Below are 26,818 nucleotides of genomic sequence, written 5' to 3' on the forward strand. Positions count from 1 at the left end.
AGGAAGAAGAAGAAGAATCTTTTGCCGGTTTGAGAAGAGATACATGGAAGACATTGGGAATCCGCATCTCGGGGGAAAGCTGAAGACGAACTGCCACGGGATTGATGATTTCTATAATGGGGAAAGGACCGATGAACTTGGGACCGAGTTTAGGAGTAGGAACTTTAAGATGAATGTTCCGTGTAGAAAGCCAAACCTTATCACCGAGGCAATATTGTGGGGAAGAAATTCTTCTCTTGTCCGCGAATTTCTTCTGAGACAGAGAACTCTTCTCCAAATTAGCTTTAGTGGCAACCCAGATAGCAAGCATATGAGCGGCCTGATCATTGGCAGCAGGGACATTTGTGAGAAGAAGATCTTGCGGAAAAGCTAGAGGATTCTGACCATAGACACAAAAGAACGGAGACTTTTCAGAAGAAGCGTGCATAGCATTGTTGTGAGCAAATTCTGCCCAAGGAAGAAGGTCTGCCCAGTCGTCTTGGCACAAAGAGACATGGCAACGAAGAAATTGCTCCAATGCTTGGTTGACTCTCTCGGCAGCTCCATTAGATTGAGGGTGATAGGCAGTGGAAAACTGGAGAGAGATATGAAGTGCCTTGCATAACGATCTCCAAAATTTGGAAACGAATTGGGAACCTCTGTCCGACACCACTTCAGCCGGGAATCCGTGAAGGCGAAAGATATGCTGAATGAATAATTTGGAGAGTTCCTGAGCAGAAGGTAACTTTCGCAGGGGAATGAAATGGGCCATCTTGCTGAATCGGTCAACCACGACCCAGATAACAGTATGACCGAGGGAAACAGGCAGATCCACAATGAAATCCATCGCCAAGTGAGTCCATGGACGAGAGGGAATGGGTAAAGGTAGAAGTAATCCTTTGGGAGGAGAGTGGCCAGACTTGGAAGCTGCACAAACAGAACAGGAGGAGACAAAATCCTTGACGTCCTTTCGGAGAGAAGGCCACCACACTAGGCGAGACAGGAGTTCAGTAGTTTTCTTGATACCAGGATGGCCGGCTTGTCTGGAATTATGAGACTGAGCAAGGATAGAATGACGGAGATCTGGAGGAACAAAAGCAACTCCCAAAGGAGTACTGTCAGGAGCAGAGGACTGTGCGGACAATAACTGAGAGGCCATGGTGGGGAATAAGGCAGCAATAATTTTAACAGGAGGCACAATGGGTTCAGGGTCTTCGGAACACGAATCCTCGGGAATGAAGCTTCTGGAAAGAGCGTCAGCTTTCTTGTTTCTGGACCCCGGGCGGAATGTGATCACGAAATTGAATTTGGAGAAGAAAAGTGCCCATCTAGCTTGCCTGGGATTGAGGCGTTTAAGGGACTGGATGAATTCAAGGTTCTTGTGATCCGTAAAGATAGATACTGGCACCGAAGAACTTTCCAACAGATGTCTCCACTCTTCAAGAGCTAGTTTAACTGCCAGTAGCTCACGGTTTCCCACGTCATAGTTCTGCTCAGAAGAAGAAAACTTTTTAGAAAAGAAAGCACAAGGATGAAGTTTGCCATCATTAGAAGACCTTTGGGACAACACCGCACCAGCCCCTACGTCGGAGGCATCCACCTCAATGAAGAATGGTAGAAGAGGTTCTGGGTGCCTAAGAATTGGAGCAGATGAAAAAGAGTCTTTGAGGTTCTTGAAAGCTTCTAAAGCCTGAGGTGTCCAACATTGGGGCTTCCCACCCTTCCGAATGAGAGACAGGATAGGGGAAATCTTGGAGGAGAAGCCTTTGATGAACTGTCTGTAGTAATTGGCAAAGCCAATAAACCTCTGGATAGCTTTAGTGCAGGTGGGGAGGGGCCAATCCTGGATCGCTGAGACTTTGGCCGGATCCATCTTGAAGCCTTGTTGGGAAATAATGTACCCTAAAAAAGGAATAGAAGAAACTTCGAAGGAACACTTTTCCAGCTTGGCAAACAGATTATTTTTCCTTAAGCGAGATAAAACTTCCCGTACCTGGATTCGATGCTCGGAAAGGTTTGAAGAAAAAATTAGAATGTCGTCTAGGTATACGACCACACTTATGCCAAGTAAGTCCCGGAAGACATCGTTTACCAGCTCTTGGAAAACCGCAGGGGCGTTACAAAGTCCAAAGGGCATCACGAGATACTCGTAGTGCCCATCACGAGTATTAAATGCGGTTTTCCATTCGTCCCCTTCTCTGATCCGAATGAGATTGTAGGCTCCACGAAGATCAAGCTTGGTAAAGATGCTGGCACCTTTGAGCTGGTCAAATAACTCGGAAATAAGGGGGAGCGGATAGCGTTTTTTTACTGTAATCTTGTTCAATCCGCGATAATCAATGCAGGGACGTAGACTGCCATCTTTATTTTCTACGAAGAAGAAGCCTGCTCCTGCAGGAGACGAAGAAGGACGAATGAAGCAGATTTTCCTGCATGTACTCTTTCATCGCCGCAGTTTCAGAGAGGGAGAGCGGGTAAGTACGTCCTCTTGGAGGCATGGTTCCAGGAAGAAGCTCAATGGGACAATCATAGGGCCGGTGGGGAGGCAGGACTTCAGCAGATTTCTTGTTGAACACATCGGAGAAATCTTGATAAACAGGAGGAATTGAAGAATTTGAAACAACAGAGGATACCTTGACCAAGGACTGGGCTGGAAGACAGTTCTGTTGACAAAAGAAACCCCAACGAGAAATTTGAGTTGCGGACCAGTCAATGACTGGATTGTGGGTGTGCAACCAAGTTAGTCCAAGGACTACAGGAGTCGAGGGGCAATCAATAATCAAGAATGAAAGTCTTTCGGTATGCAGGGTGCCCACTTTGAAAGACAATTCTTGCGAAGACTTGGAGATGAAGGCAGATGAAAGAGGCCGATCATCAATGGCAAGAACACGAAGTGGAACAGCCAGACTTTGGAGGGGAATAGAATGTTGTTCTGCGAAGGCTTTATCCAAGAAGTTCCCAGCTGCGCCGGAGTCAAGGAAAGCTTGGGTAGAGATGGTCTTGGAAGCCAACTGGAACTGTACAGGGAGAAGGAAACGATGAGTAGAAGTTTGGGGAAGTTGATTAATTCCGCCCAGGTAAGTTTCCCCAAACTTACCTAGGCACTGGCGTTTCCCGACTTCGCAGGGCATTCATGGGCAAAGTGGGATTTGCCCCCACAGTATAAGCAGAGTCCAGCAGCCCTTCTCCTTAACTTTTCCTGTTCGGAAAGACGGGCACGACCAATCTGCATAGGCTCTTCTGAGGTGGAGGGAGAAGAAGCCGGAGTAGAAGAAGAAGAAGTAGTGCTGGGAAGGACAGGTCTCTGGAAACGAGGAGCCAGGGGAGGTTGAAACTTCCTCACCCGTTCCTTTACGGCAAGGTGCTCTCTTTGGCGGGTGTCCACTTTGACTGCCAGGGCCACTAAATCTTCCCAAAGAGTAGGCAACTCACGTGAAACCAAATCGTCCTTCAGGCGCATGGACAACCCGTTGTAGAAGGCAGCGTGATAACTGTCGTTGTTCCAGCTGGTATCGGCCACCAGAGTACGGAATTCGATGGCATATTCTGGCACTGAACGTGTACCTTGGCGGATCTGGAACAAGCGAGAAGAGGCAGATGCAGACCGGCCGGGAGCATCGAACACTGTGCGTAGCTCACGAATAAAGGCCTTCGAATCATCTATCAGGGGGTCCTCTTTCTCCCACAACGGTGATGCCCATTCCACGGCTTTCCCGGTCAAGCGGGTAATGATGTATCCCACCTTGGCACGCTCTGAGACGTATTGATGAGGTAGCAGAGTGAACTGGATCTCACACTGGTTGATGAATCCTCTACAAGCCTCAGAATCACCACTGAAGAGCGGAGGTGCTGGAATCCGGGGTTCGGAAACATGGAACGGCGCCACTGGAATAGTGGCCGGAGCTGAAGCAGGAACCTGAGCCGTAGGAGTGAGAGCTGACAATTTGTCCAAAATGGCCTCAAGAGCTTGGCCAAAGTGCGACTGCTGAGCTTCATAGGCCTCCATGCGTGAGGCAATCCCACGAAAGGCTCTTACGAAATCTGGTTGAGCCGCAGCCTCCTCAGATGGGTCCATGGCCCAAGTATAATGTAAGGGCCCGAAGGCGCAGTTGGAGTGCGGACCAAGGAGGAGGCAGGTAGTCAGCGAGTTCGTGGTACAAAGGGATCAGGCAGAAGAATAGTCGAGGTACAGGCAAAGGGTTCAATCCAGGCAGCAAAGGGTCAATCCGAATAACAGGCAAGGTTGGTACACAAGAAATCAGTCAATAATTTAACACCCAGGAATCACGAAGATGAACCTATACTTGGGCAATGTTTGCAATGTCCAGGGGGTTTAAATAGGCAAGTTTTGGCGCCAAGATTTTGAACGCGATGACGTCATGACGCTGACGACGGCGTCAAGACGCTAACGTCGTGACGCCGACGCACGTTCTGACGCCGGCGACCATTCCGTCGCCGGTGACCAATCGGAGAGCGAGAGGCAGCCGACGTCATCACACAGGGACCAGCAGGATCCACATGGGGAAGGAAGGAGTCGCCATCTTGGACGCCGTCGCCATCTTGGACGCCGTCGCCATCTTGGACGCCATGGCCATCACGAGGGTGAGAAACTTCAGTTTCCATTACAGTATTAAATGTTAATAATATAGAGGGTTGGCCATCTAGCTTACTGACCCAATTATGAGAGAGATTGAGAGATGAAACTAATTAATTTTTAAACCTTGTTTAAAAAAAATGGGAAAAACAGAAACCAGCTAAAACAAATCATTTTTTTAATACTATGATAAAATAATTGTTCTGTTTTTGTGTTTGAGGTTTACACTCTTCCATTGTACAACACTGTGGAATATGGTGATGCTTTCTAAACATGTGTTAGTAATATTATTAATAATAATATTAATAATACACTCAAACTTTACTCCTTATACATTTTGCTTTTGTGTATTTTGGATGCAATTTAGACTGTAGATGGCAGTATTGTAATAGTTGGATTTTATAGTCTGTGGCAGTGACGTGAGAAGTTGTAAACGAATGCACACGGCCCTGCTCGTTTAAAATATGTTTAAAGTGCCACTCTCCTTTCCAAGTGCATTAGTTGCATTCACAGCAGAGCCTTCTGTGTGCTGGAACTGACACCTTTTACCTGATTTGCACCAGAGCGCTATACACTGTGCAGGACAAACGGCTGAGAAATTTCTGCCCAGAGATGATGACAGATAGGACACTGTCATCCAGGGTCGGACTGGGGGGCGAGGCCCACAGGGGCTGCTGTCCCAGGGACCCCCCTGCTGCGCCGATGTGCATGCACGCATACTCACTGTGTTTTTGCCAGAACCGCCCCAAAAAGGGAGGTCGCGGCAGGAAGAAGCCTGTGGATCTGGACCGGCTGGGCCAGGTCTAGACTGAGAATCAAAATAGGCTCTGCCAGGTACACAGAGGCCCAAACAGCCCACAAAGAAACCCAAACAGCCATCCACCAGCCCAATAAGATGTGACTTTCTATGGCACCTCAGAGCAGCCCCTCTGGCATTTGCCAGAACTCACTGATTGCCAGTCCGGGCCTGGGCTGGGCCCAGAAAAGTCATTTTACATATGACAATTTCAATGGATCCTGATAGGATTGTATTTTCAGGCACTTTTCAGATTTCTCGTGGGTGAAAAACCGCCCCATCATTACCCTTATAAAGTAGCTGAAATTTCCAAGCACAGGGATATTAACTGGGAACTAAGGAATTTTTAAAGGTTACATTTGATAAAAACATTAAAAGTGGAAAGCATTTATAACTAAAGGACTGGCTATTGAGTGTGTGCAGCATCTGACATGGTTATAGAACCACAAGGTCAGGACCCAAGTGCTTTTCTAAAGGTCATTACATATCTTACAAGTTTGAATGAAATGACACAACTCTGGGTGAAACTTGTGACACATATGACTTCACTAAGAACTGCTTGTATTAGAAGACATTACTAAGCACTGTTTATATGATAGGTTTATAATTCTCTTGTGCAATCATGAGATAATCCAAAATCCTTTATTTTGGTTTCTGATTCAATGTCCTGAAACCTGCTTTTTGGGGCAAATATCTCCTAACAAGAGCTGGCGTAAGCGCTTGTCAGATGGTTTAATTGCAAATCTATGAGGGACAGTTTCAAGTTGGTTCTGTTTATAGGGATGTATTAAATTCATAATTTTTGTGAATACTGTATTCTCCACAAAAAATTTGACTGAATACTGAACAAAATCTGAAGCCTAATTGGCATATTCAAATTCAGATATTCGATCCGACCGGATTTAGATAGCGGGCATCCCTTGGCCCTCTGTCGTTTGTCACCTCCGTCCCCTCCTTTTTATTCGCTCAAATTTTCATCTGGACCAGAGCAATGAGGATTGGGAAATTTAAAAAACGATTGTATCTCCTGCGCATCCCCAGTGTTTCTAAACCAATGCGGGTGTGGTTGGGCAACATGCCGCCCATAAAATCCTGCCACCCTAGGCCCGGGCCTTGGTGGCCTCTCCACAAATCCGGGCCTGCTCTTACCTGCACCTTTGCTTGCTTTGTCATGCTCCTGCCCGACCTTTCGCCCGCTTCTGCTACACTTGCTCCGTCCTGCTCCTGTCTGTCTCTGACTCTTCTCCCTCTTCTTCCCAATCACATCTTTCTTGTTCCTGACCGTCAGCCTATTTTCAGTACCTGCTGGCCATTAACTACTTTTTGCCTGAAGGACTAACACATCCCCTTCAGATTCCTTTACAGCAGTGCTGTCCAACTGACGGTCCACGACTCCCCTTGTGTAGCCCTCACATGTAAGTCTGCCTGCTTACCTTTGTATAAACTTTAAAAGGTATCAGTATTGAGATTAACTGGTCCCTGCATTGTTTACACCTCAAATTCAGACAGTAAGGTTCACACATGTACAATAAGGTTCCCTGCATTGTTCACACCTGTGAAACCTCTATTGTTCACACCCCCAAAGTCCTGTACTGTTCACCCCTCAGACCCACACTGAAAGGGCCCACATTGTTCAACTGTTAACACCTTAGAGTGTTAACTGTTTATCTTAGAGTGGCCCTTATAAATTTCCCTGTCTGCTGTATTCTGCCTTCCACATGCTCCCTGTGTGTGCAATACTCTGCCTGCCCTATGCTCCCTGTGTGCCATACTCTGCCTGCCCTTTGCTCCCTGTGTTCCATACTCTGCCTGCCCTATGCTCCCTGTGTCTGCCATACTTTGCCTGCCCTATGCTCCCTGTGTGTCCCATACTCTGCTTGCCCCATGCTCCCTGTTTGTGCCATTCTCTGCCTGTGTGGGCTATGCTTTGCCTGTGGGAGGTGAAACTAGCAGCGGTTTGTTAGCATTTGGAAATACTTGTTAGGGGTCCCCAAGGTGCAGGGGCGATACTGGCCCCTCCGCCACCTGAGGCAACAGCAGTTGCTGCTGCCCCCCTCCCCCCGGGAATTCGCTCTTAAAGTACCAGAAGCAGCAGTTTTGCTGCCCCTGGTACCTAGTGGGGTGCTGCCGACTGAGGCGATAGCCTCAACTTGCCTCATTGGCGAAGCACCCCTGCCAAGGTGTTTAATCATGTGCTGGGGTTGCTGTGCTATCCACAAGGGAGGAGGAGGCATATGGATTTAAGGGTATGCTTTAACATGACTAAATAAACTTGTTTCACATATGAGTGATGAGTGATATCCCTGTAGTAAGCACAAACAATTTGGGTTTTTGATGAGCTACCACCATAAAGTGGGTGTGGTTTAAACAGGGAGTGGTCAACACTGGCTTCCATTATTGGCCCTACACCATGTAAGCCAGAAAACCACAGAGGTTGGACAGCAACCATATATCTATGTTTGCCTTCATTTTCACCTCTGTGTGAAGGTTAGTTTGAAGCTGTCTGGTAGTTGATCAAGGTTCTTCCATCACAATGAAAATAATTATTTTTCTGCAATCTTAGGTCAATTTTTCTCTTGCGTCAACATCCAGGGAGATTGCCTACGATACGATGGGTCTTCTTCATAACATAGACATATGGTGGACACAGGAACATTAAGACTGAGGTTGAGATTGTCCATGCTTTATTAAAATATTATGTCTCACCTCCTCAGACAGCAAAATCATAAACAATTTCTCAATTCAAACTGGCTGAATGTGTGCTTCTTATAATCCAGGCACCTGCCACTCAACAGCCAAACCTCTTCATGTGGAATACTAATGTACAGTGACTGTATATCTAATGGATACAAACAAGAGTCTCCAGGAGCTAAAGTTAGCTATACACAGACTGACACTAACTGCCACTTTACCCACACACTATGTCCAACTGCAGGCTACTTTATGTAATCTAGCCCTTGTTCCAGCTCTTCTAGAGTTAATTTTACCTTTCTCCATGTAACCTGTGCTGCTGTGCAGCTTTTACAGTCCTTATCCTGTATCTTTTGATCTCCTGGGTCTGACCTCTGGCCTGTTTTGTTGGCTTGTTATTTGTCGCCTGCTCTGATCTCTAGCCAGTCATGAAATCATGTCTCAGTATGACACCTATGTTATTTTCTGTTGTTAATGGTCTACTCAGATTCTTTCTAGATCAATCCATTAGCCACATTTTTTGTGCTCCAGCTTTTTGGCAGCTACCTTTGCCTTACTTTGATAATTGTCTTGGGGGTAGACAATCAAAGTAGTAGGGATGCACCGAATCCAGGATTCGGTTGGGGATTCGGCCAGGATTCTGCCTTTTTCAGCAGGAATCGGACGAATCCTTCTGCCGGCCGAACCGAATCCTAATTTGCATATGCAAATTAGGGACGGGGAGTGGAATCGCGTAACTTTTTGTCACAAAACAAGGAAGTAAAAAATGTTTTCCCCTTCCTACCCCTAATTTGCATATGCAAATTAGGATTCGGTTCGGTATTTGGCCGAATCTTTTGCAATGGATTCGGGGGTTCGGCCGAATCCAAAATAGTGGATTCAGTGCATCCCTAAAAAGTAGTCTAATATGGCTAGGGATGCACAGAATCCACTATTTTGGATTCGGCCGAACCCCCGAATCCTTCGCAAACGATTTGTCCGAATCCTAATTTGCATATACAAATTATGGGTGGGAAGGAGAAAACATTGTTTACTTCCTTGTTTTATGACAAAAAGTCATGCGATTTCCCTCCCTGCACCTAATTTGCACATGCAAATTAGGATTCGGTTCGGCCGGGCAGAAGGATTCTGGATCCTGGCTGAATCCCGAACTGAATCCTGGATTCGGTGCATCCCTAAATATGGCCCACAATTAGTGCTGTATGTATGGCTAGCTTAAAGCGATTGTAAAACCAAATATAACATTTTGCATAATGACAGAAAATGTAATTCTAAGCAACCTTCAAATACACATTTAATTACAAATTTTCTTTGATTTTATTTGTAATTATTTTTTTTTGAAAATATAACAGATATTGAAAGCAGTATCTGTCTGCCTTTTGCTGTTCCTTGCATGTTTGGTCCCAAAGACATCAGCGCCGATTCTAAGGCAGGAGTCGACTGAGGCTGCTCCTGCTCCGAAAATGGAAATTTGTCTTTTAAACTTACCAGGATAGGTTTTTTGCCACGCCTGGTTACTTACTTGGCACTTCTGCCCGAGGCAAGTTTTTCAACTCGCCTCATTGGAGCAGCGCCTCTGGATTACATGTCGTAGTCAGTTACATGCAGTAGTCCGTTCTTCTCTAGTATTCTGCTATGCACAATGACTTGCACACCTGTTATTTCCTTGTTTAAAGGGGTGGTTCAACATTAAATTAACTTTTAGTATGTTATAGAATGGCTACTTCTAATGGCTGATATAAAAAAGAAGGCAGATGGCCTTCATTTTTTGCATTATTTGCCTTCTTCTCACTCTTCCCAGCTTTCAAATGGGAGTCACAGACCCCTCACACACATAAAACTCTCCGACATTGAGCGCATCAGAGAAAATCCACAGACTACCATCCACCTTCAATCATGACTTTATCTTGGCACACATAGTGATGTTGTGGCAAACAGGGTCGGACTGGGCCGGCGGGGCCCCCGGGAAAAAACCCAGTGGGCCCTGAGCTCTTGTGGGCTTGGAGAATAAGTCCAAACAGACTCCACTTCCTAAACACCGTGTACGCGTCCATCTCCAGGAGTGAATGATCCTAATCACAAGCTAGCTACCTCGGAATGGATGTCAGGTTGAATGGTTGGTTCCACACATTTTAACCTCACCAAATCTGGTGCTCGTTGCAAAGAGTTTGGACACCCCTGCTTTAATGTATTGAAAGGCTATGCAACCACATTACAGGTGAGACTCTGTGTTTGAATCTGCTGGTCTGCCTGACAAAAAGCACAAGTTTAATAAGAGTGCTAGAAACAAGACACTAACACACGCTGTCCTTGAAATTAGATATTTGTCTGAACTACGCAATGCCACATCATTCACCTGATTTATTAGTCCAGGAGCAAACTTTGTCCACATTCCTATTATCCACAGACTCCATAAAGAAAATGTAACAGTGTCAGAAAGGTTTTGGTCAGTAGTTTAACTTCTTACCTGCTTATCATATCCACCATCCTGGGGTCACTTGTTTAAATCCTCATTGCCTACATTTAATTTGGGTTACATGTGCCTACAATATTTACTGTAATGTAATCCCAAACAAGAACAAATTGTATGCAATGTTTTAGCACTTTAGACCTGTGGAGATGTTTCAGAAATAACGTTGATGTGTTGGGATATCCAAATCCAAATAATAATTGGGATATCCAAATAATAACAAATAATTTCATTATACTGTATGTAGCAACACCATAACAAAGTGCTTAGCTGAAATTGTTCACATTAGTTCCTGCCCCCAAAGGATTTACAATCTGCAGATGAGCCTCATTAGATTATAGGGAGTAGTTACATTTTAGGAGCAATGTATTATACTTTGTGCAATAGACTGCAGATTTTACAAGGGGCTGTGGGGTGAATCCATAGTCTGTGCCAGACTTATAGGAATCCTGATAAAACACCTATGTTGAAAAGAATATAGTACCAGGATTCTGGCCTGGTGTTCTTATTTAGTTTAACATCCACCTTTGGCATAACTGTCAGACAGTAACGAAAGCAGTAAGGGCATATATAGTAGCTTGGTCATAAAAATGAAGTCAGCAGTCCCTTAACAGACCTTTATAGTCAGTGATGTAACTACTATTGGGTGGGCCTGGGTGCAGGTTGTGCACCTGTGTCCCCTCCCATGCAGAAGTACACCCCAATCTTCTTTTGACACATGGGCAAACAAACTTCTTCACAGTTTCACATCTCTTGCGGGCGAGGTGCAATTGCTCACCCCTGTAGTTATGCCCCTACATGCAGAAAATTGGACAGCACTTGAATTAAAAGGTCAGAAATTCTACAAAGGTCAGAGTCTGTGAGCTACCAACAGTTCTTCATAGTTTTCCACAAACAAATTTCATGTTCCTACCTGTATACCTTCACACACCCCACAATGGAGTTGAAATTTTTGGTGCCACTAAATTAAGCCAGATACTTATTGGTGTTGATGCTGCTCCATGATAATTACATATACCTGTGGAGGAGCACTAGAACAAGACAGGGTTGGCTGTTGAATTTTGCCTGAAGCCCAAGCACTTTTAAGTACAAATAAAGAGTTACCTTGGACAAAAAAAACATTGGGGCCTCACTACCATGAATCTTCTGGTCCAAGCATTTGACTGGTTTTCTCATAGTTTTAAAGTACACCAATAAATTATCCCTGTTCCTATATCTTTATTACCTGGAGAATGTACTTAGTGCCAAATGAGGAATTGCTTTTCATCTTAACAGGGGTTCTTAGCTATGTTACCACTGACAAGCCCAGATTAGTTTGAAGGTCACAAAGGCCCGGGCCTTGGGTAGCCCAAATTAAGGGGCCAGCCAGCTGATTCTACAGTATGCAAAATTGGGCATGCAGGATATTTCGCTGCTTAAATCTCCTGTGTGCTAAGTTATTATTTATTATTAACATATATTTTTAGAGCACCAACATGTTGCGCAGCACTGTAAAATAAATGTGTTTATACATACAAATCACATAAATTACATACATAGAACATACAGAGTTACATACATAAAGATCAGTACCGGTACAAAGGTGAGGAAGGCTCTGTGTAAAAAAGCTTACAATCTAAAAGAGGAAGAGAATGAGACACAAGGTGTGGATCAGAAATAAGCAAGATTAGAGAAGTAGCATATGGTATTGCATTTGTTAGCTAAACAGAGTGAGAGTAGGTTTCTATACATAAGTGTGTTTTAAGAGATCTTTTGAAAGCAGAAAGGTTGGGAGAAAGTCGGACAGACTGTGGGAGAGAATTCCAGAGGAGGGGTGCAGCCCTTGCAAAGTCTTGAATGCGATCATGTGAAGAGGTTATGAAAGAAGAGTGTAGGAGCAGGTCAGTAAAGAAGTGTAGAAAGCGGTGTAGGTGGGACAGAGTTATGAATTTCTTTGAATGTCAGGGTCGTTCATTTGAATTTTATTCTGAAAGGTAGTGGAAGCCAGTGCAGGGATTGGAAGAGTGGCATGGCAGAGGAGGAGCGGTTGCTGAGGTGTATAAGCCTGCATTCATTATGGACTGGAGAGCTGAATCGTCAGATATACAGGTTGATATACGGGAAGAAACAATAAAATTCTACCTTTATCTGACGAATCAGCACTAACAATGGCCGTTGTTTGGGTCCCTTCAAAGGCACCAGATCAAAATTTTCCGTCCAGCCCGATCGACGAGCCGACTGATATCCAAGTCTTCTGACGATATCGGTCGGCTCTTTTTCCACCATACACGCAACGAATATCGGACGAAAATTTGTTTTCTGTGCGTCTATGGCCACCTTAAGTTCCAGGGAGTGGGACAATGTTGCTGTAACATGAAGCTGCTTTAAGGTGGCCATAGACGAAAAGATCTGCTCGTTTGGCCAAACAAGCCGATCTTTCCCCGATATGTCACTAACGGGCATGGCTATATCGCGGGTAATCTGATTACGATGAGAGCGCAATGGGCTCCGGGGGGATTGGTCAGGACAAAATCAAACCTGTCCAATCGACCAAACGACCGATCTCCGCCGGACGAAAAATGTCAGGACTCTCCACACACGATCAGAAAATCGTACGAATCCTCGATTCGTACGATAGGATCTTTGCGTCTATGGCCACCTTTAGACTTGGGTCATTTTATGCCAACTCTGCTAGCAGTCGAATCTGTGGATTCTGACAATCTGTGGATTTTGGCAAATTCCAGAGGCGCTACTGTAAGACACCACAGAGTCACTATTTATTGGGCTGTTGGGGGGCTGTTTGTGCCTCTGTTTAAAGGAATTGCCAGGGCATATTTTGAATTTTGGACTTGATCCCTGTCATACATACCGTGCCATCCCTTTACCATAACATGTCAGATTAGACAACAAAACATAAAGAATTGGCCCTGCCAACAAGTATCAGCTGACAGCTATACTGGCTGCTGCTGGCTTAGGGACATTACAGTGAAGAAGGGAAAACAATTTTTTACAGCAGCATCTTCTTGGCTACCAGACAAATGAGCAGACATGGAACTTGGCAGAGGTAAATCGGTAACCAAGGCAACTGCAGCAGCAGCTGTAATACCAGCGTCGACCACAAGTGACACCAAGGCAACCTTCCACCGCTTCAGCCTCCAGGCATCTCCCAGTCTAAAAGTCTCCTCCAATTGCAAGCCGCCAAACGAGGGAGGAAAACCTCTGCAGCCAGTAAAATGGAACTGTCCAGTGACGTATAACCCTACAAGCTGTATAAGGGAGGGAGGTAAAGCGGAACGCAGCTCAGTTGTTGGAGAGTGAATTTGCCGTAAATTGACCATTTCATTAACGTTGACAGCAAAGGTAAAGCGCTGACCCTTTGTCTCAGTAATACACAGATTAGACAGATTGACTCCGGCTCCTTATTCCGTTATAAAATGAAGACAAAGTTCCCATGCGGCGAGGAGCAACCCAGCTCCCTGGAACTGCTCATTAGTACAGCCGGGGGTCTCATGACTGCGCAGCGGGGCGTGGTGGAGCCGGAAGTGGTCGGTGTAGTTGAGAAACAAGAGGACGCACCGGAGCCCAAAACCAGGCGCAAAGCGTTCCGCTGGTGTAAGGAATTCCTTCCCGGGGCGTGGAGGCTTCTGGAGGAGGAGCGCTTCCAGATCTCTGTTATACGGTCAGTGACTGCGGTACTGTGTGGGCTCAAACTGTCAGTTATCAATAAGGCATGAATCAGATGACATTTACTGGAAATACCAAAAGTGCTGCTAGGAATTGTAGTTTAGTGGCAGCTGGAAGGCGCCAGGGATATGGAGGAAAGCTGGACAAGCAGTGTCCTTACTGGGATATTACTATATGTACATTCCGCAAGGATGGAGGGAATTGGGGCACTGCAGGCGTGGGTGTAGCTCTGCCGGGGTGGGTGCAGCACTTGCAATCGCTGAGCTCACTGCGTGTCACTGTTTAGTATCATGTTTCACTTATTGTGGTGGCTTTCTTTAAAACCGTATTGTTAATTTTCTATTCTGGTAAAGCCCCCCCCCATGCTACAGATGAACTGATAGTGTGAGATGATTCCTATCATTGCTGCTATGTATCATGACTGTTGCAGTTGTTGTTTCAGTGGATATCCGATCATTGTTATACAGCTGCCCATAGACGTAAAGAAAAAGTCGCCCGGAAATTCGTTTCGTACGATTTTCGGACCGCGTGTGGATTGTCCCGACATTTTTTTGTACCATGGCAATCAGATGTTTAGTTCAGGGGTCCCCAACCGCCAGGCCTAGTCTTAAACGGGGTCACTGAGCCTAGCGATCAATTAACGCGGGGTGCCCTGATTTGGACGCCGGCGTGCCAGAATTTGATGCCAAAGCCCAACCCCCCCCAGTTCTTGCAAAAAAATTTTGGCTCTACACCGTAGGAAAAAGGTTTGGGACCGCTGGTTTAGTTGATCGGACAGGTTAGAAGATTTGTCAGTTAATAATATCGCTGATTGTATTGCCTATCTGACGATATCAATGGGTGACTTTGTGAATTTGTCGGACATAACTTAAATAGCATTGCTGTCATGGCCAGAACATCGTCTGATTTGTTCTTTTATTACTGTATTTAATCTGAATGGTTAGTTGCAGGTCGGTAGATTGTTTCCTCGAAATGAGACCAAAATCTGTACATCTATGGCCAGTTTTAAGACTGACAACCCACAGCCACCTGGCTGGTAAAAATGATGGTCAATCCCAATGTTATTAATAGGGAAATAAGTTAAGTATATAGGAAGGCGGGTATTTTTTTTAAGAAAAGGTGGCAATCCTACCCACAGCTTTCCCACCTTCGTTAGTTAATTCTTTCTGCCACCAGGGACTGTCTGACCCCTGTCAACTCTCCATTTGCTCTTTGCAAATATTGGACCGCTAAAGAGGTTCTTAAGCCAAAAAACTTTGAAAAGCTATGTGTGTTTTAGGGTTAAGTATGTGGTGACCTGCAGGTGTTGTGTGCTCAGGGGAAATAAAGGTTATTCTAACTCCATCAAGGTTTTTTTATTCAGAATTGGTGCCAGTTGGTGCCCTTGTGATTAAAAGATGTGCTGCAATCAGGCCCGGATTTGTGGAAAGGCCACCTAGGCCAGGGCCTAGGGCGGCAGGATTTTAGGGGGGCGGCATGCTGCCCAACCATACCCATATTGGTTCAAAAACATTGGATGCGCCGAAGATGCAATAATTTTTTAAATTTCCCGTGCGACAATCCCCATTGCTCCGGTCCAGATGATGAAAATCTGCACGAATAAATCTGCACGAATAAATAATATCAAATTTAAATCAACTTCAAATTGTAGTTGATACATTTATAGTAAACAACCCCATTAATATTATTTTTAAAAAAGGCTCCCTATAGGTCTGCTTTGGTCTGTCTGTGTTTCAATTGAGGGGTGGGCGTGTCCTAGCAGTCACTGCCAGAAGCACAGTAGGGGGGGGGGGTAGCCAAACACAGCCATGCAGTCACACAAGCAAAGACAGACTTCAGTTCCCTATCAGGTCCACCTAGTTGCTAATAGGTTCCTATCCTACAGTGCAGTGTGCTGAGTGCCACCGGCTCCCCTGGACAGCCTGGGAAAGGTGGCAGCACAAAGTGAAACAGATAAGGGGGACTAGTAGGTTTTTTGCAGCCATTTTCAATATATCAACCAGAAACACTAATTTTTTTTAAAGAGATTTTCTTCTATATTTTAAAGCAGTGATTTCCAACCAGTAGCTCGTGAGCAACATGTTGCTCACCAACCACTTGGATATTGCTCTTTGTCCTCAAAGCAGGTGCTTATTTTTGAATTCCTGGCTTGGAAGCAAGTTTTAACGAAGTATAGTGCCAAGTAGAGCCTCCTGTAGGCTGCCTGGCCACATAGGGACTACCAAATAGCCAATCACAGCCCTTATTTGGCACCCAATGGACTTTTTCATGCTTGTGTTGCTCCTCAACTCTTTTAACATTTGAATGTGACTCACAGGTAAAACAGGTTGTGAACCCCTGTTCAAAGAATATAATGCACTTGCACATTCTTGTTTTTTTTTTTTACTTAATATCTCCTTTAAAGGAGATGGTTTCCTGTTTTTTGAAGGTAAATATAGTGAAGTTTAAAAGGGATGGCCATGTAATTTTTTTTGAATGGCAAGAGTGTTATGCTAAGCAACTTTTCTTTATACATTTAATTGTTCAGTGATTTTAAAGTTAGTTGTAAATAAGGTGTTTTTTTTTTTGTTTTTTTTTATACTTGTACAGGTATAGGATCTTCTATCCGGAAACCCATTTTCAAGAAAGCTCAGAATTCTCGAAAGGCCGTCTCCCATAGACTCCATAATAATCAAATAATCCAAAGTTTTCATTTTCTTTTGTTCTATAATAATAAAACATTAGCTGGTACTTGATCCTGACTAAGATATAATTCTTATTGGAAACAAAATCAGCTTATTGGGTTTATTTAACGTTTACATGATTTTCTAGTAGACTTGAGGTATGAAGATCCAAATTATGGAAAGAAATAAAAGATACATTATCCACAAAACTCTAGATCTTGAGCATTCTGGATAACGGGGCCCTTTAAAACATTTTAATTGCAGTCAGCTCTGTGCCAGCCAAGACTCCAGTTCAGTGGTGTAACTACCATACATCTGACCCTGGCGGCTCCCCTTTTTATATACTTGCCCCGCCCCACTGTGACATCCTAAAAGCTGACTGTGCCTTAAGGGGCCCAGCTGTGCTGCACTTTTCGAAAGAGCCGAGCCCCCTTTGACAGCGAGTTCAATTCTACTAAACACCAATGTGTTGTTTTTTTGTTTTGTTTTTTTAAAACCCCTGGCCACCAATGTATTTTAATACTCTACAGGCCCCTGCCACCAATTTTTTTTCAGACCTGAGAAAAAATGTCTGGTGGCTGGCAAAGCAAATTGTGATTGACTAGCTTTAAAAGGACATTGTACTAGCCAGCTATGGATGTCTTGAGTATTTACTAATATCCAGTGAATTAATGATGATGTTTTATATTCCACAGGGGCGGACTTAGCAATATGCTTTATCTCTGCTCATTACCTGAAGATGAAAAATCTTTGTCCAATGAACCAAGGAGTGTACTGCTTAGGATATATGGCGCCATTCTACAGGTGGGTGAAACAAAAGATGCATTCCGTATATCCATTATTCATCCTGGTAAGCAATTCCTGCTATGGCTTGTATTGGTTTGCTGGAATAGGATGCATTCAGTTCAATACATGTACAGTAGATTTGTTTATTAGCATATACCAGTACAAATTCTGAATAATTGTTGGTATAAAGATTCAATCACATTTTAAAGCCGAAAATGGTTGTTTCCTACTGGCCGGGTTTTTGCACCTGTGTATACAGCTTACCCATTGGAGAGCAGATGTGTACTTAAAGGGCTAGTACGTTAACATAAGTTTAATAAATAGGGCTTGTGCTGAACATCCTTATTTCCCATTATATTCTTTTTTGATTTTTGTAATTTGTTAAAAAAAATGAAAATTGGTGAAAATTAAACTACTCAATGGTTATGGTCCTGTTTCTCCATATTAAGAAATCGACAGTGCACAGAGAAAGTTCTGCATAATGACTTCTAACGTCCTGTTAGTCGAAACAGTCACGACAAAGGGTTGAAGAAATTATATAGAGCCCCCTGTCCGTAGCTTATTATAGGGGATGTAGAACGTGTAAGCAGAAAATGCTTTATTACATTATAATAAAAAGAAAACCTTTAATATATTCAATTAAAAATTAGCAAAATTTATACCAAAAATACATAGTTTATTTCTCATGCTGAAAAAAATATGCTTGTTTCCCAATAAAAAGAAATTGAGATTTTTCTTATACATTTACATCAAATATGCTACGCAGTCTACAGTTGCTTGTTGATCTGGTGCTCTATTTTGCACCATATTTGCCTTATTTACCTTTTTAGTCACTATACGTATGGTACTGTAGAAATTGGTGGCACTTTATAAATGAACAAATGACATTCCATGTATAAGTCAAGGATTAAAACACTGTTGGGCCCATTACTGGTTTCTATCAGCGGGCCCCTCTGTGTTGCTTGAAATACAAAAACAGTAACAGCAGTAATAGATTTGGGCAAGCTCTCCATGTTGAGGGTAACTCTCCTCAAACAAATCAACACACACAAGTAAACACATATTAGGCCCCAGACTTTATATGCCATGTATGTGCATGAAGGTTGCCCAGTGTTCTGCGCCTCTGGCTGCTGCCTCACTCATCATTCTAGTCTATCACTGCATTGCTGACTGCACACCCTAAAGATGAAAACATGGCTTAAATTGAATTCCGCTGGCATGTGGCCATCTAGAGAGGAGGGGTTGTGGGCACTTTCCTGTTGGAATGCTGGCACTAAAGTGTGGAGCAGTAATTGGCAGAGATGAATCTAAATTAACTGATGTGTTATGGTGTCAGTCACATTTTTTAGTTTTATCACTTCAGTGCTTTGTCTAATGTGTAGCAACATTCTCAAAGGGAATTTGAACCAAGATTAACTGGGGAAAGTAGCACACAGTAAACTGAAGTAGCCAGTTCCAAAGTACAAGCTGTTGGAGAAATGTGGCATGGACTCTGATATTGTTGAGATTTCCTTGCTTACTGTATACTTAGAGGCTAATCACATATTTTGGCTTTGTTCTTTGAACTTAAATCCCAACTAAATATGGCAAAGAAATGCAGTAATGGAATGCTTTTATAGTGTTTACCTTCTGTTTAGTTGTCTCTGGGTTTAATACCCTAGACTATATAAATATATGTACCTAGGTTAATTATCATTGAGAGAGTGCCTGTGCAAAGTTCTTGCCCTGTAATGGGACCCCTTGAGTCACTTCTAACACACGTCTTTTTAACAATATGTAAAAAACTAAAAAAAAACTTGCATTCATATTCTAAAGAAATCTTCCATTATATTTTGCTTTGGTGTTTTCATTGGCTTTAATACTTTGACTGATGTTTTAAAGTGTCCAGTAGCTGACTGCCATGTGAAAGCATTTAGTAATCATTCAGCTTGGACTGGTCATTGTGTAACATTGCACAGCAAAATTAAGAGTACAATGTCTAGTTACCCCTACTTTTTACTGATCGCATTCCTGTAGTATACCACCCAACACACTTGCATTTTTGTCTCTAAAACTAACTGCCATTCGATAAAAAGATGTATACATAAACTCGAAAAATGTGGTTTCTCCTCTCGACAATGATTTTCATTTTTATTTTTTGAGTGTATGCAAAAAATTATTGTACGCAAGTACTTCTTAACACTGTGTGTGCACTTTTAAAAATAGTGCATTAAATACAAAATAGTTTTCTCATAAAATTGCTCTGCCCTAAAAATGTGTGTGCATGGCAAAGAGTGTACATTGAGTTCAACCAGGGTCTTCAAAAAGGCCGCTTGGTGTTGAGGCTCTATAAATTGAAAATGACAAAAGTTTCCCTTTAAATGTGATTGAATCTTAGTTTTTAGTGTAATTTTACATTGTTTTTTAAGTGATTGTTATTTGTAATAGACAGTTGCAATACATTTTTTAGCCATTCAGTAATGTAAGTGTGAAACCATGTTTTTTCACTGGGAAATGCACTTGCCATTATTATTGACTTTATTATTTGGAAGGTAGCCTTCCACCTAAACATAAATACAATGTTGATACAATATAGTATTTAATTAAAACATGCAAATTTAATGTTCTGCATTGGCTTAATGCATTCATTCAATTGCCATCATTAGAATAAACCGTTGCCACGTGTATCCCTGTGGGCAACCATTGTGACCTTTATGGCAAGAGACCTGCAGGAGTGCAGTGTGGCAGGCATTTTAATGTAACTCAAAGTTTGTAGTCAAAACAAGTCCTATTAAACAATTAAAGCATATTTTACTAAAGAATTTTTAAATGCTTTCTGAATCAAAACTTTCTGCTATTTAATTTTTTATGGATTTGAAAGATGTCAGTGGCAACACATTGGCAGCAACATTTACAGTGACAGTGAAGCTTAAACTTGATGGAACAATAAGTTCTAATTACTTTTGCTCTCTCTAAATCTGAACTGGCATCAATTGCCTCATTGTTCGAAAGAACTTTAAATCTAAAGTACATACTTAACTGATGTGACAGGTAATATTGTATCCTTAAAGCAAACATGACAAATTTTCCATATTTTTAATATATGTACATGCTTGTTCTGTAACTGAGGGCAAGTTTTTCATTCTATATGGCATTTTAAATTGGGTTTAAATTGGGTCTTTAATATTTGTTTTTTCACAGTATGGTGTCAGATATCTTCACGTTACTAAAGCCTTTACATATAATTTTTGGTTATTGGCAGATCATTCATATAATTATAATGTATAATTTTTGGTTATTGGCAGTTCATTCAAAAGTAACTTGTGTTTTAGGTTTATTGTGCCTTTTAAGAGGCATTTCAACCACAGTCTGGATAACCTCAAATTGTAAGCACTGTGATTTCCCATTTCCCTTTGGTTACATTTATCTGTGCCAAATATATAAACAAAGTGGGAGTGTCTTTAGCATGATGCTTGTAATGTTACTGATATCGGCAATTATAATACTGTTATTAATCAATAAAATTATTCTGTATAGTATAAAACCATTGCTGAAATATTTACATTGGAAGATTCTGTAGCTAGCGTAACTGAACTTTGAGAGGCTTAAAATTGCATCTTCCTCAGGTCTCTATGGGAAGGGCTTTATGTGGGTGGAGATGCAATCTTGCTAGGGTGGGTGTTTTACCTCTTTAGTTGTATGTGCATGTGTTCTTTGCTGCAGGCATACCCATACGATCGTGCCTTTCCAGGTGACAGACACGATACACGGTATAGTATGCAACCTCTGAAGTTGGATCATTCAATAAAGCTTTACGTATTTTTATGTTAAACCATGGTTTATTATGCATGTTATACAGCCTTTTGCAATGATTCATTGAGGGGCAGACCTGCTTAGAACCAAGATGAACTAATTGTGTCTTGAAAATATTGGTACTGCAATAATTTTGTGTCCATTTTTTGCCAAATGTTAAGTTCTTCATATTAAGATGTAGAAAAGTTCCACCTTTCATGTAACTGGTGCCCTTCTATAATACTGATCTCACACTTGCCTTGTTACATGGAAGTCTTGCTGGATATGCATGGACATTGCTGTCAGGTGGGTGCTGAAATGACAGGTTATAGTGGGGGTCATTTATCAACACTGGGCAAATTTGGCCATGGGCAGTTACCCATGGCAACCAATCAAATTGCAGCATTCATTGTTCTACTTGCAGCTGGCTTTAAAAAGCTAATCACTGATTGGTTGCTATAGGTAACTGCCCATGGGCAGATTTGCCCAGTGTTGGTAAATGAGCCCCAGTGAGTATGTGTGGAGCACAACACAGCTATATATAACAACCACCTTATGCAGGGCCGTATTTATATCTAGGCACCCGAGGGCCTGTGCTTCGGACGGCAGCTTTTGACGGACAACCCTCTGGTGTCTCTAGATCTGAAAAATAAAAGGGTTTAATAACACATCAAAGCTCCAATCCTGCTAATACAATCAACACCTAATTTAATGTGATCCTTCTGGATTATGATAAACAGATGATGCTGATTGGAGCAACATTCTAGAGGATCTATATTCTCAAAGGAAGATTTACAAGTTATTCTGAATTGAGAAAGCCAGCTGGACGACTGGTGAAATGTCTTCAAGGGAAAAAAAACACAGCAAGTCCAGTTGATTTGACTTATTTCTATAGATTCAAAATAAAGGCAAAATCCCCTTTTTCCCCAGCTGCCACGGAACATTTACCAATTAAATCTGGTGGTGGAGCTGGTGAGGGGGTACAGGGCCCGTTTTCGCGATCCCAGAAATGATTTCAATGCTTTTTTAACATACAACTATCCAGCTACTCTTCAATTCTGCTCAATTAGGTAGGCACTGTGGGGTAAAGAGGGAACCTGAGAGACATATAGGAGGAGCACTTTATATAAACCCCATTCTTTTCCCCTAATAAGAGCGAGGGACTTCGTTAGAGGGACCTACATTACAGTACATTTACTGGGCTCACAGTTATCATTGAGTCTCACAGCAGTGAAAGAAAGGACAGTTTGAGACGATGAAAGCAAAGTTTGATCTGTGGATGGAGAAAAGTGTGCGAATAGCATCAAATACAATTGTGATGAATTTGCATTGTGTCCATATTGATGTGTAAGTTACACGTATGACTGATATTTGAGTTAAACACTCATCAGACTTTGCATAGTTATACTGTATGTTCAAGTATAACTGATGTACTTTTTAGAGTGTGTATGTTCTGTTGAATGCGCTGTAGTAGAAAGAACAGACTGTAAACATTTAACGGCTCAAAAACAAGTTTACGTTTCAAGCTCTGGCTTACACTTTGCACTAAATGTACACAGTATTGCAGACCGTCCAAAAATAACATTTTGTTCAAGGATATTAGTTCATTTTGGTCCCGTGGGGCATAAGAGTGTCTGGCAGCGCCAGCTGTGCTCAGAAACCAGTTTTTTTTTCTCTCATAACATAAGAGCATTGATACAAAGTATCTGCTACCTATTCTGAAAATTTTTGTATTCATCTCTTCCTTTTTCTCTTAATTGAAGTAAGAATATCACCGTTAATAATCTGGTGATTATTTATAACTTGATGCTGTACCTTGTATTGGTGTCAATGAAATTGAAAAAGCTATATGGAATGTATTTCTACCAGTTTTATTTGCATTTTTCTTCCAATTTTATTTGCATCTTTCTTCCAATTTAAAGGAGAACTGAACCACACATACCAAAAAAGCCATCTTAACTGCCTGGCATTGCCCCCCTCTCCCTTCTTGCACTGTGCATTAGTCAAAAAACTCCCTTAAAAAAATCTGACCCTAAAATGCAGAGCAGTGCAGCGGATGTCCAGGGCACCATCTTCCACTGCATCGTATTCTTTCGGGACTCAATGCCAACATGAAACCTGTGTGAGCATTTGCAGTTGTACCAAGTCAGGAATTGACGCATGTGCAAATTGGCGTTGAGTCCTGAAAGAATACGAAGCGGCAGAAGATGGTGCCCTGGAGCGCTGCTTTGCATTTTAGGGTCGAATATTTTTTACGGGCGTTATTTTGACTAATGCCAGGTGGACAATGGCAGGCAGTTAAGGGGGGCTTTTTTTGTACAAAGGTTTAGTTCTCCTTTAAGGAAACAAATCTAATACATATATATACTTCATATTAATTTTACTTAAAAACTTTCTATGATAGAAACCTGGTTTCTGATAGTTTATATCTGTAACGGTGGTTTAACAACTTGTATAGTTTTCTGGGGCGAACACGTCTTGCTTTGTTCTACCTGCTATCCTGATCTTCATGTTTCCATACAGGAGTTTTTTTACTCATTGTACTAAAGGTATGTGTCCTGCTATAAAACGCACTTTGTTTTGGAAAAATATAACACAAGACTTTGAAGCTGTTTTTTATTTATACAGTAGAATGTGTGAGTGGAAGGTAATGTATTTATTTAAAGGGCTGTGGCTGCTGCACAATCCATTAGGAAATAGCTGTCCGCTTGATCTGTATCATATGATCATGAGCTTATAGTGTGCAATCTTCTCAAGATGACAAATTCTCCATAGATTATATAGCAGCTGCTGTATTTTGTGCTGACAAGGTGGCTGCTGCTATAGCCCATTATATTCTAGAGTTAAACAATGCTGCTTTCAAAGCACCTGCTTATGTTTGCTAAGTAAAACATCTTGACTTCAACTGAATGTTTGTTTGTTTAGTTACTGGGTTTAGCTTTAATTATTTCCCCATAAAAATATTAACTATACATATGAATAAAAGCTGGCATATTTCTCGTCTCATTTTATCTGTTTTATTGTAATTATTAGAGAGCGCCCCTTGTCTCCATTGCTGTCGCTTATAGTCTATGCCATTTACGTAAAAAATGTACGTAATTTACGTAAAAATTCTACATGGAGGTTTACTGAATGCATGATTTAAAAAATAAATCGGTCATACTATACTTGGGATTATTTCCCATTCTGAAACCAGAGGTATTACATTGGGATTATCGCCACAATATACAAATTTTATTAATCTGTTTCCCTTTTAGTTCTTGTCAGGGGTCCTCAACAGAGTAACTGATTTTAACAGACAAGCAAGAGAAATGTGTGTGTGTGTGTATATATTTCTGTTTAAACAAATGAGTGCACTAGGGAGTATTTTGCAGTCAGCACGTACAAATAATTTTGTAAAAAAACAGCGTCTCTGTAATATATATATATGTTATCCAAACTTTATTTGTAAAAATCGGACATAATCAGCATGCCAAAGTGAGTCCGCTCTTCTGTCTGTATGTTCTAATATAACTTCTAAGATATTGTTGCAAATGTTATATACTTAAAACATCTAATTTGTTCTTACTAGATGTCTTGTAACAAAGGTGACAGTCAAGAGACTCAGAGGCAGAACTTTTTCCAGGTAAGGATGTGTATGAAAATAAGCTAAAAAATGCTCAGGACTGGGTAACATATAACAATTAAAACTTTATGAGCTCCTTGCTATACTTGTGTATTTGTGAAGTTTGATAGAATGATACAAATACATTTGAAGGTTCAACTCTGGCCAACTCTGCCACTCTTAAATGATATTTAATAGCTTATTGGCCTTATATGTGGCAAAAAACAAGGGTCTTGCAAACCAATATTTCGTCAGGGCCTGGTCATATATAACTTGTGCCTGATTCTGATAATACAAAAAACATTTCTTTACACACACTCTTTTATTTCTTTGATTTATTATAGTACTGTCATGCAGTTTGTTTTATTGCTCAGGGTTTAGTCATTGAGAGAGCATTTTAACACCCAGGCAATCTGAGCTACAGAAAGCTGGTGCTTTTATAGAGCTGCCACACACGCAGTTATTGATCTGCTCAGCATAATGTTTGTTGCACCCAGATTTTAGATTGAATTAATCCTCTCAGGGAGAGCCAAGGTGATCGGAGCACCTGTGTTTTCTGACAGCCACATACATATTCCTAAAAAAATGCTCTCCCCTTTAAACAAAACAGGGATTGTTTGAAGGTAAAACTATATCCCTATGTAAAATGTATAATGAAGTAGAATTCTTAATGAATCTGATTAAATTAGTGTAGGATTGGCCAGACCAATGATGATTGACCTAATTGGCCATCTTAAATATAGTGCAATATATGGACAAACAATCCCTGTTTTGTTTATAAATGGGTAAATGCATAAAATGTCCTATACTTATTTGATAATGGGTTAGCGCAGATGACCTCTTGTTTTTGTATGAATTTTGTGGTTACAGCCTCATTGCACCCTCCCCCAATGGCTTAAAGGGGAACTGAAGTCTAAAATAGAATAATGCTAGAAATGCTGTATTTTGTATACTAAACATGAACTTACTGCACCAGAAGCCTAATTAAACAAATGATTTATGCTTTCAAAGTTGGCCAAATGGGGTCATCATCTTGTAACTGTGTTATACATCTCTCTGCAAAACCAAGACTACGCACATGCTCAGTGTGGTCTGGGCTTCGGTTGGGAAGTTAAGCTTAGGGTCGTCATAAATTTTCAAAACGGCACGAGTCAAATAATATCTGCCATAGAAGAGGATACAGCAAGACTGATTTACAAACTGAATATGCAGACTGCACTGATTGCTGAAATTACAAACTGGAGAGCTGCTGAATAAAAAGCTAAATTACTCAAAAAACAAAACCAGTATTTTATTTTCTGGTGAAAAATTTGAAAACGAACCGAAAATAGTGAAACTGAACAACCCGTTTAAAATTTTGTGGTGAGCACAACTTTCCCGTTTTTGAGAAATACGTAATTTTGGGTAATGTAGCAGACTTCCTCCTTACACTTGAATCCTCCCTAATAGTTGTGGTGTATGTTTTGCTATAGTACCTGCCATCAAGAACAGCACTAGCACAATTCAACAATTTGATTTATTGCTGGATTGTCTACCTTAATGTGTTTCTGCTGTATAACTGGCTTCATACACTACTGATACACTACTTCTGTTTCTACTGAATAACTAAAGGAAGTGTTGACATTGGCACTTCATTTTACCCTGGTGTCAAAGAACTTTGCGATCTATATTTATCGATATCACAACAAAAGCTTGATGAGTTGATCATGACAACCTAGCTCATTATTCGTCAATTTGAAAGCAAAGTGACAAATAAACTTGGCAAGTACAAAGTTCACGCATCATTTTCCTGGAACTTCAT

General features: G+C 41.8%; 1 protein-coding gene across 1 annotated transcript in view; it reads left to right on the forward strand.

The window, feature by feature from the left end:
* Positions 1-13,784: 13,784 nt before the first annotated feature.
* Positions 13,785-26,818, forward strand: part of chka.L (choline kinase alpha L homeolog) — a 30,636-nt gene continuing 17,602 nt past the window's right edge. Inside the window, exons 1-3 of the mRNA XM_018257678.2 lie at positions 13,785-14,188; positions 17,552-17,660; positions 24,985-25,038. Of these exons, the coding sequence (XP_018113167.1) occupies positions 13,944-14,188; positions 17,552-17,660; positions 24,985-25,038 (408 nt within the window). The 5' untranslated portion in view covers positions 13,785-13,943. The remainder of the gene's footprint in view (positions 14,189-17,551; positions 17,661-24,984; positions 25,039-26,818) is intronic.

Source organism: Xenopus laevis, chromosome 4L (genome assembly GCF_017654675.1).
Source record: "Xenopus laevis strain J_2021 chromosome 4L, Xenopus_laevis_v10.1, whole genome shotgun sequence".
Taxonomy (NCBI): Eukaryota; Metazoa; Chordata; class Amphibia; order Anura; family Pipidae; genus Xenopus; species Xenopus laevis.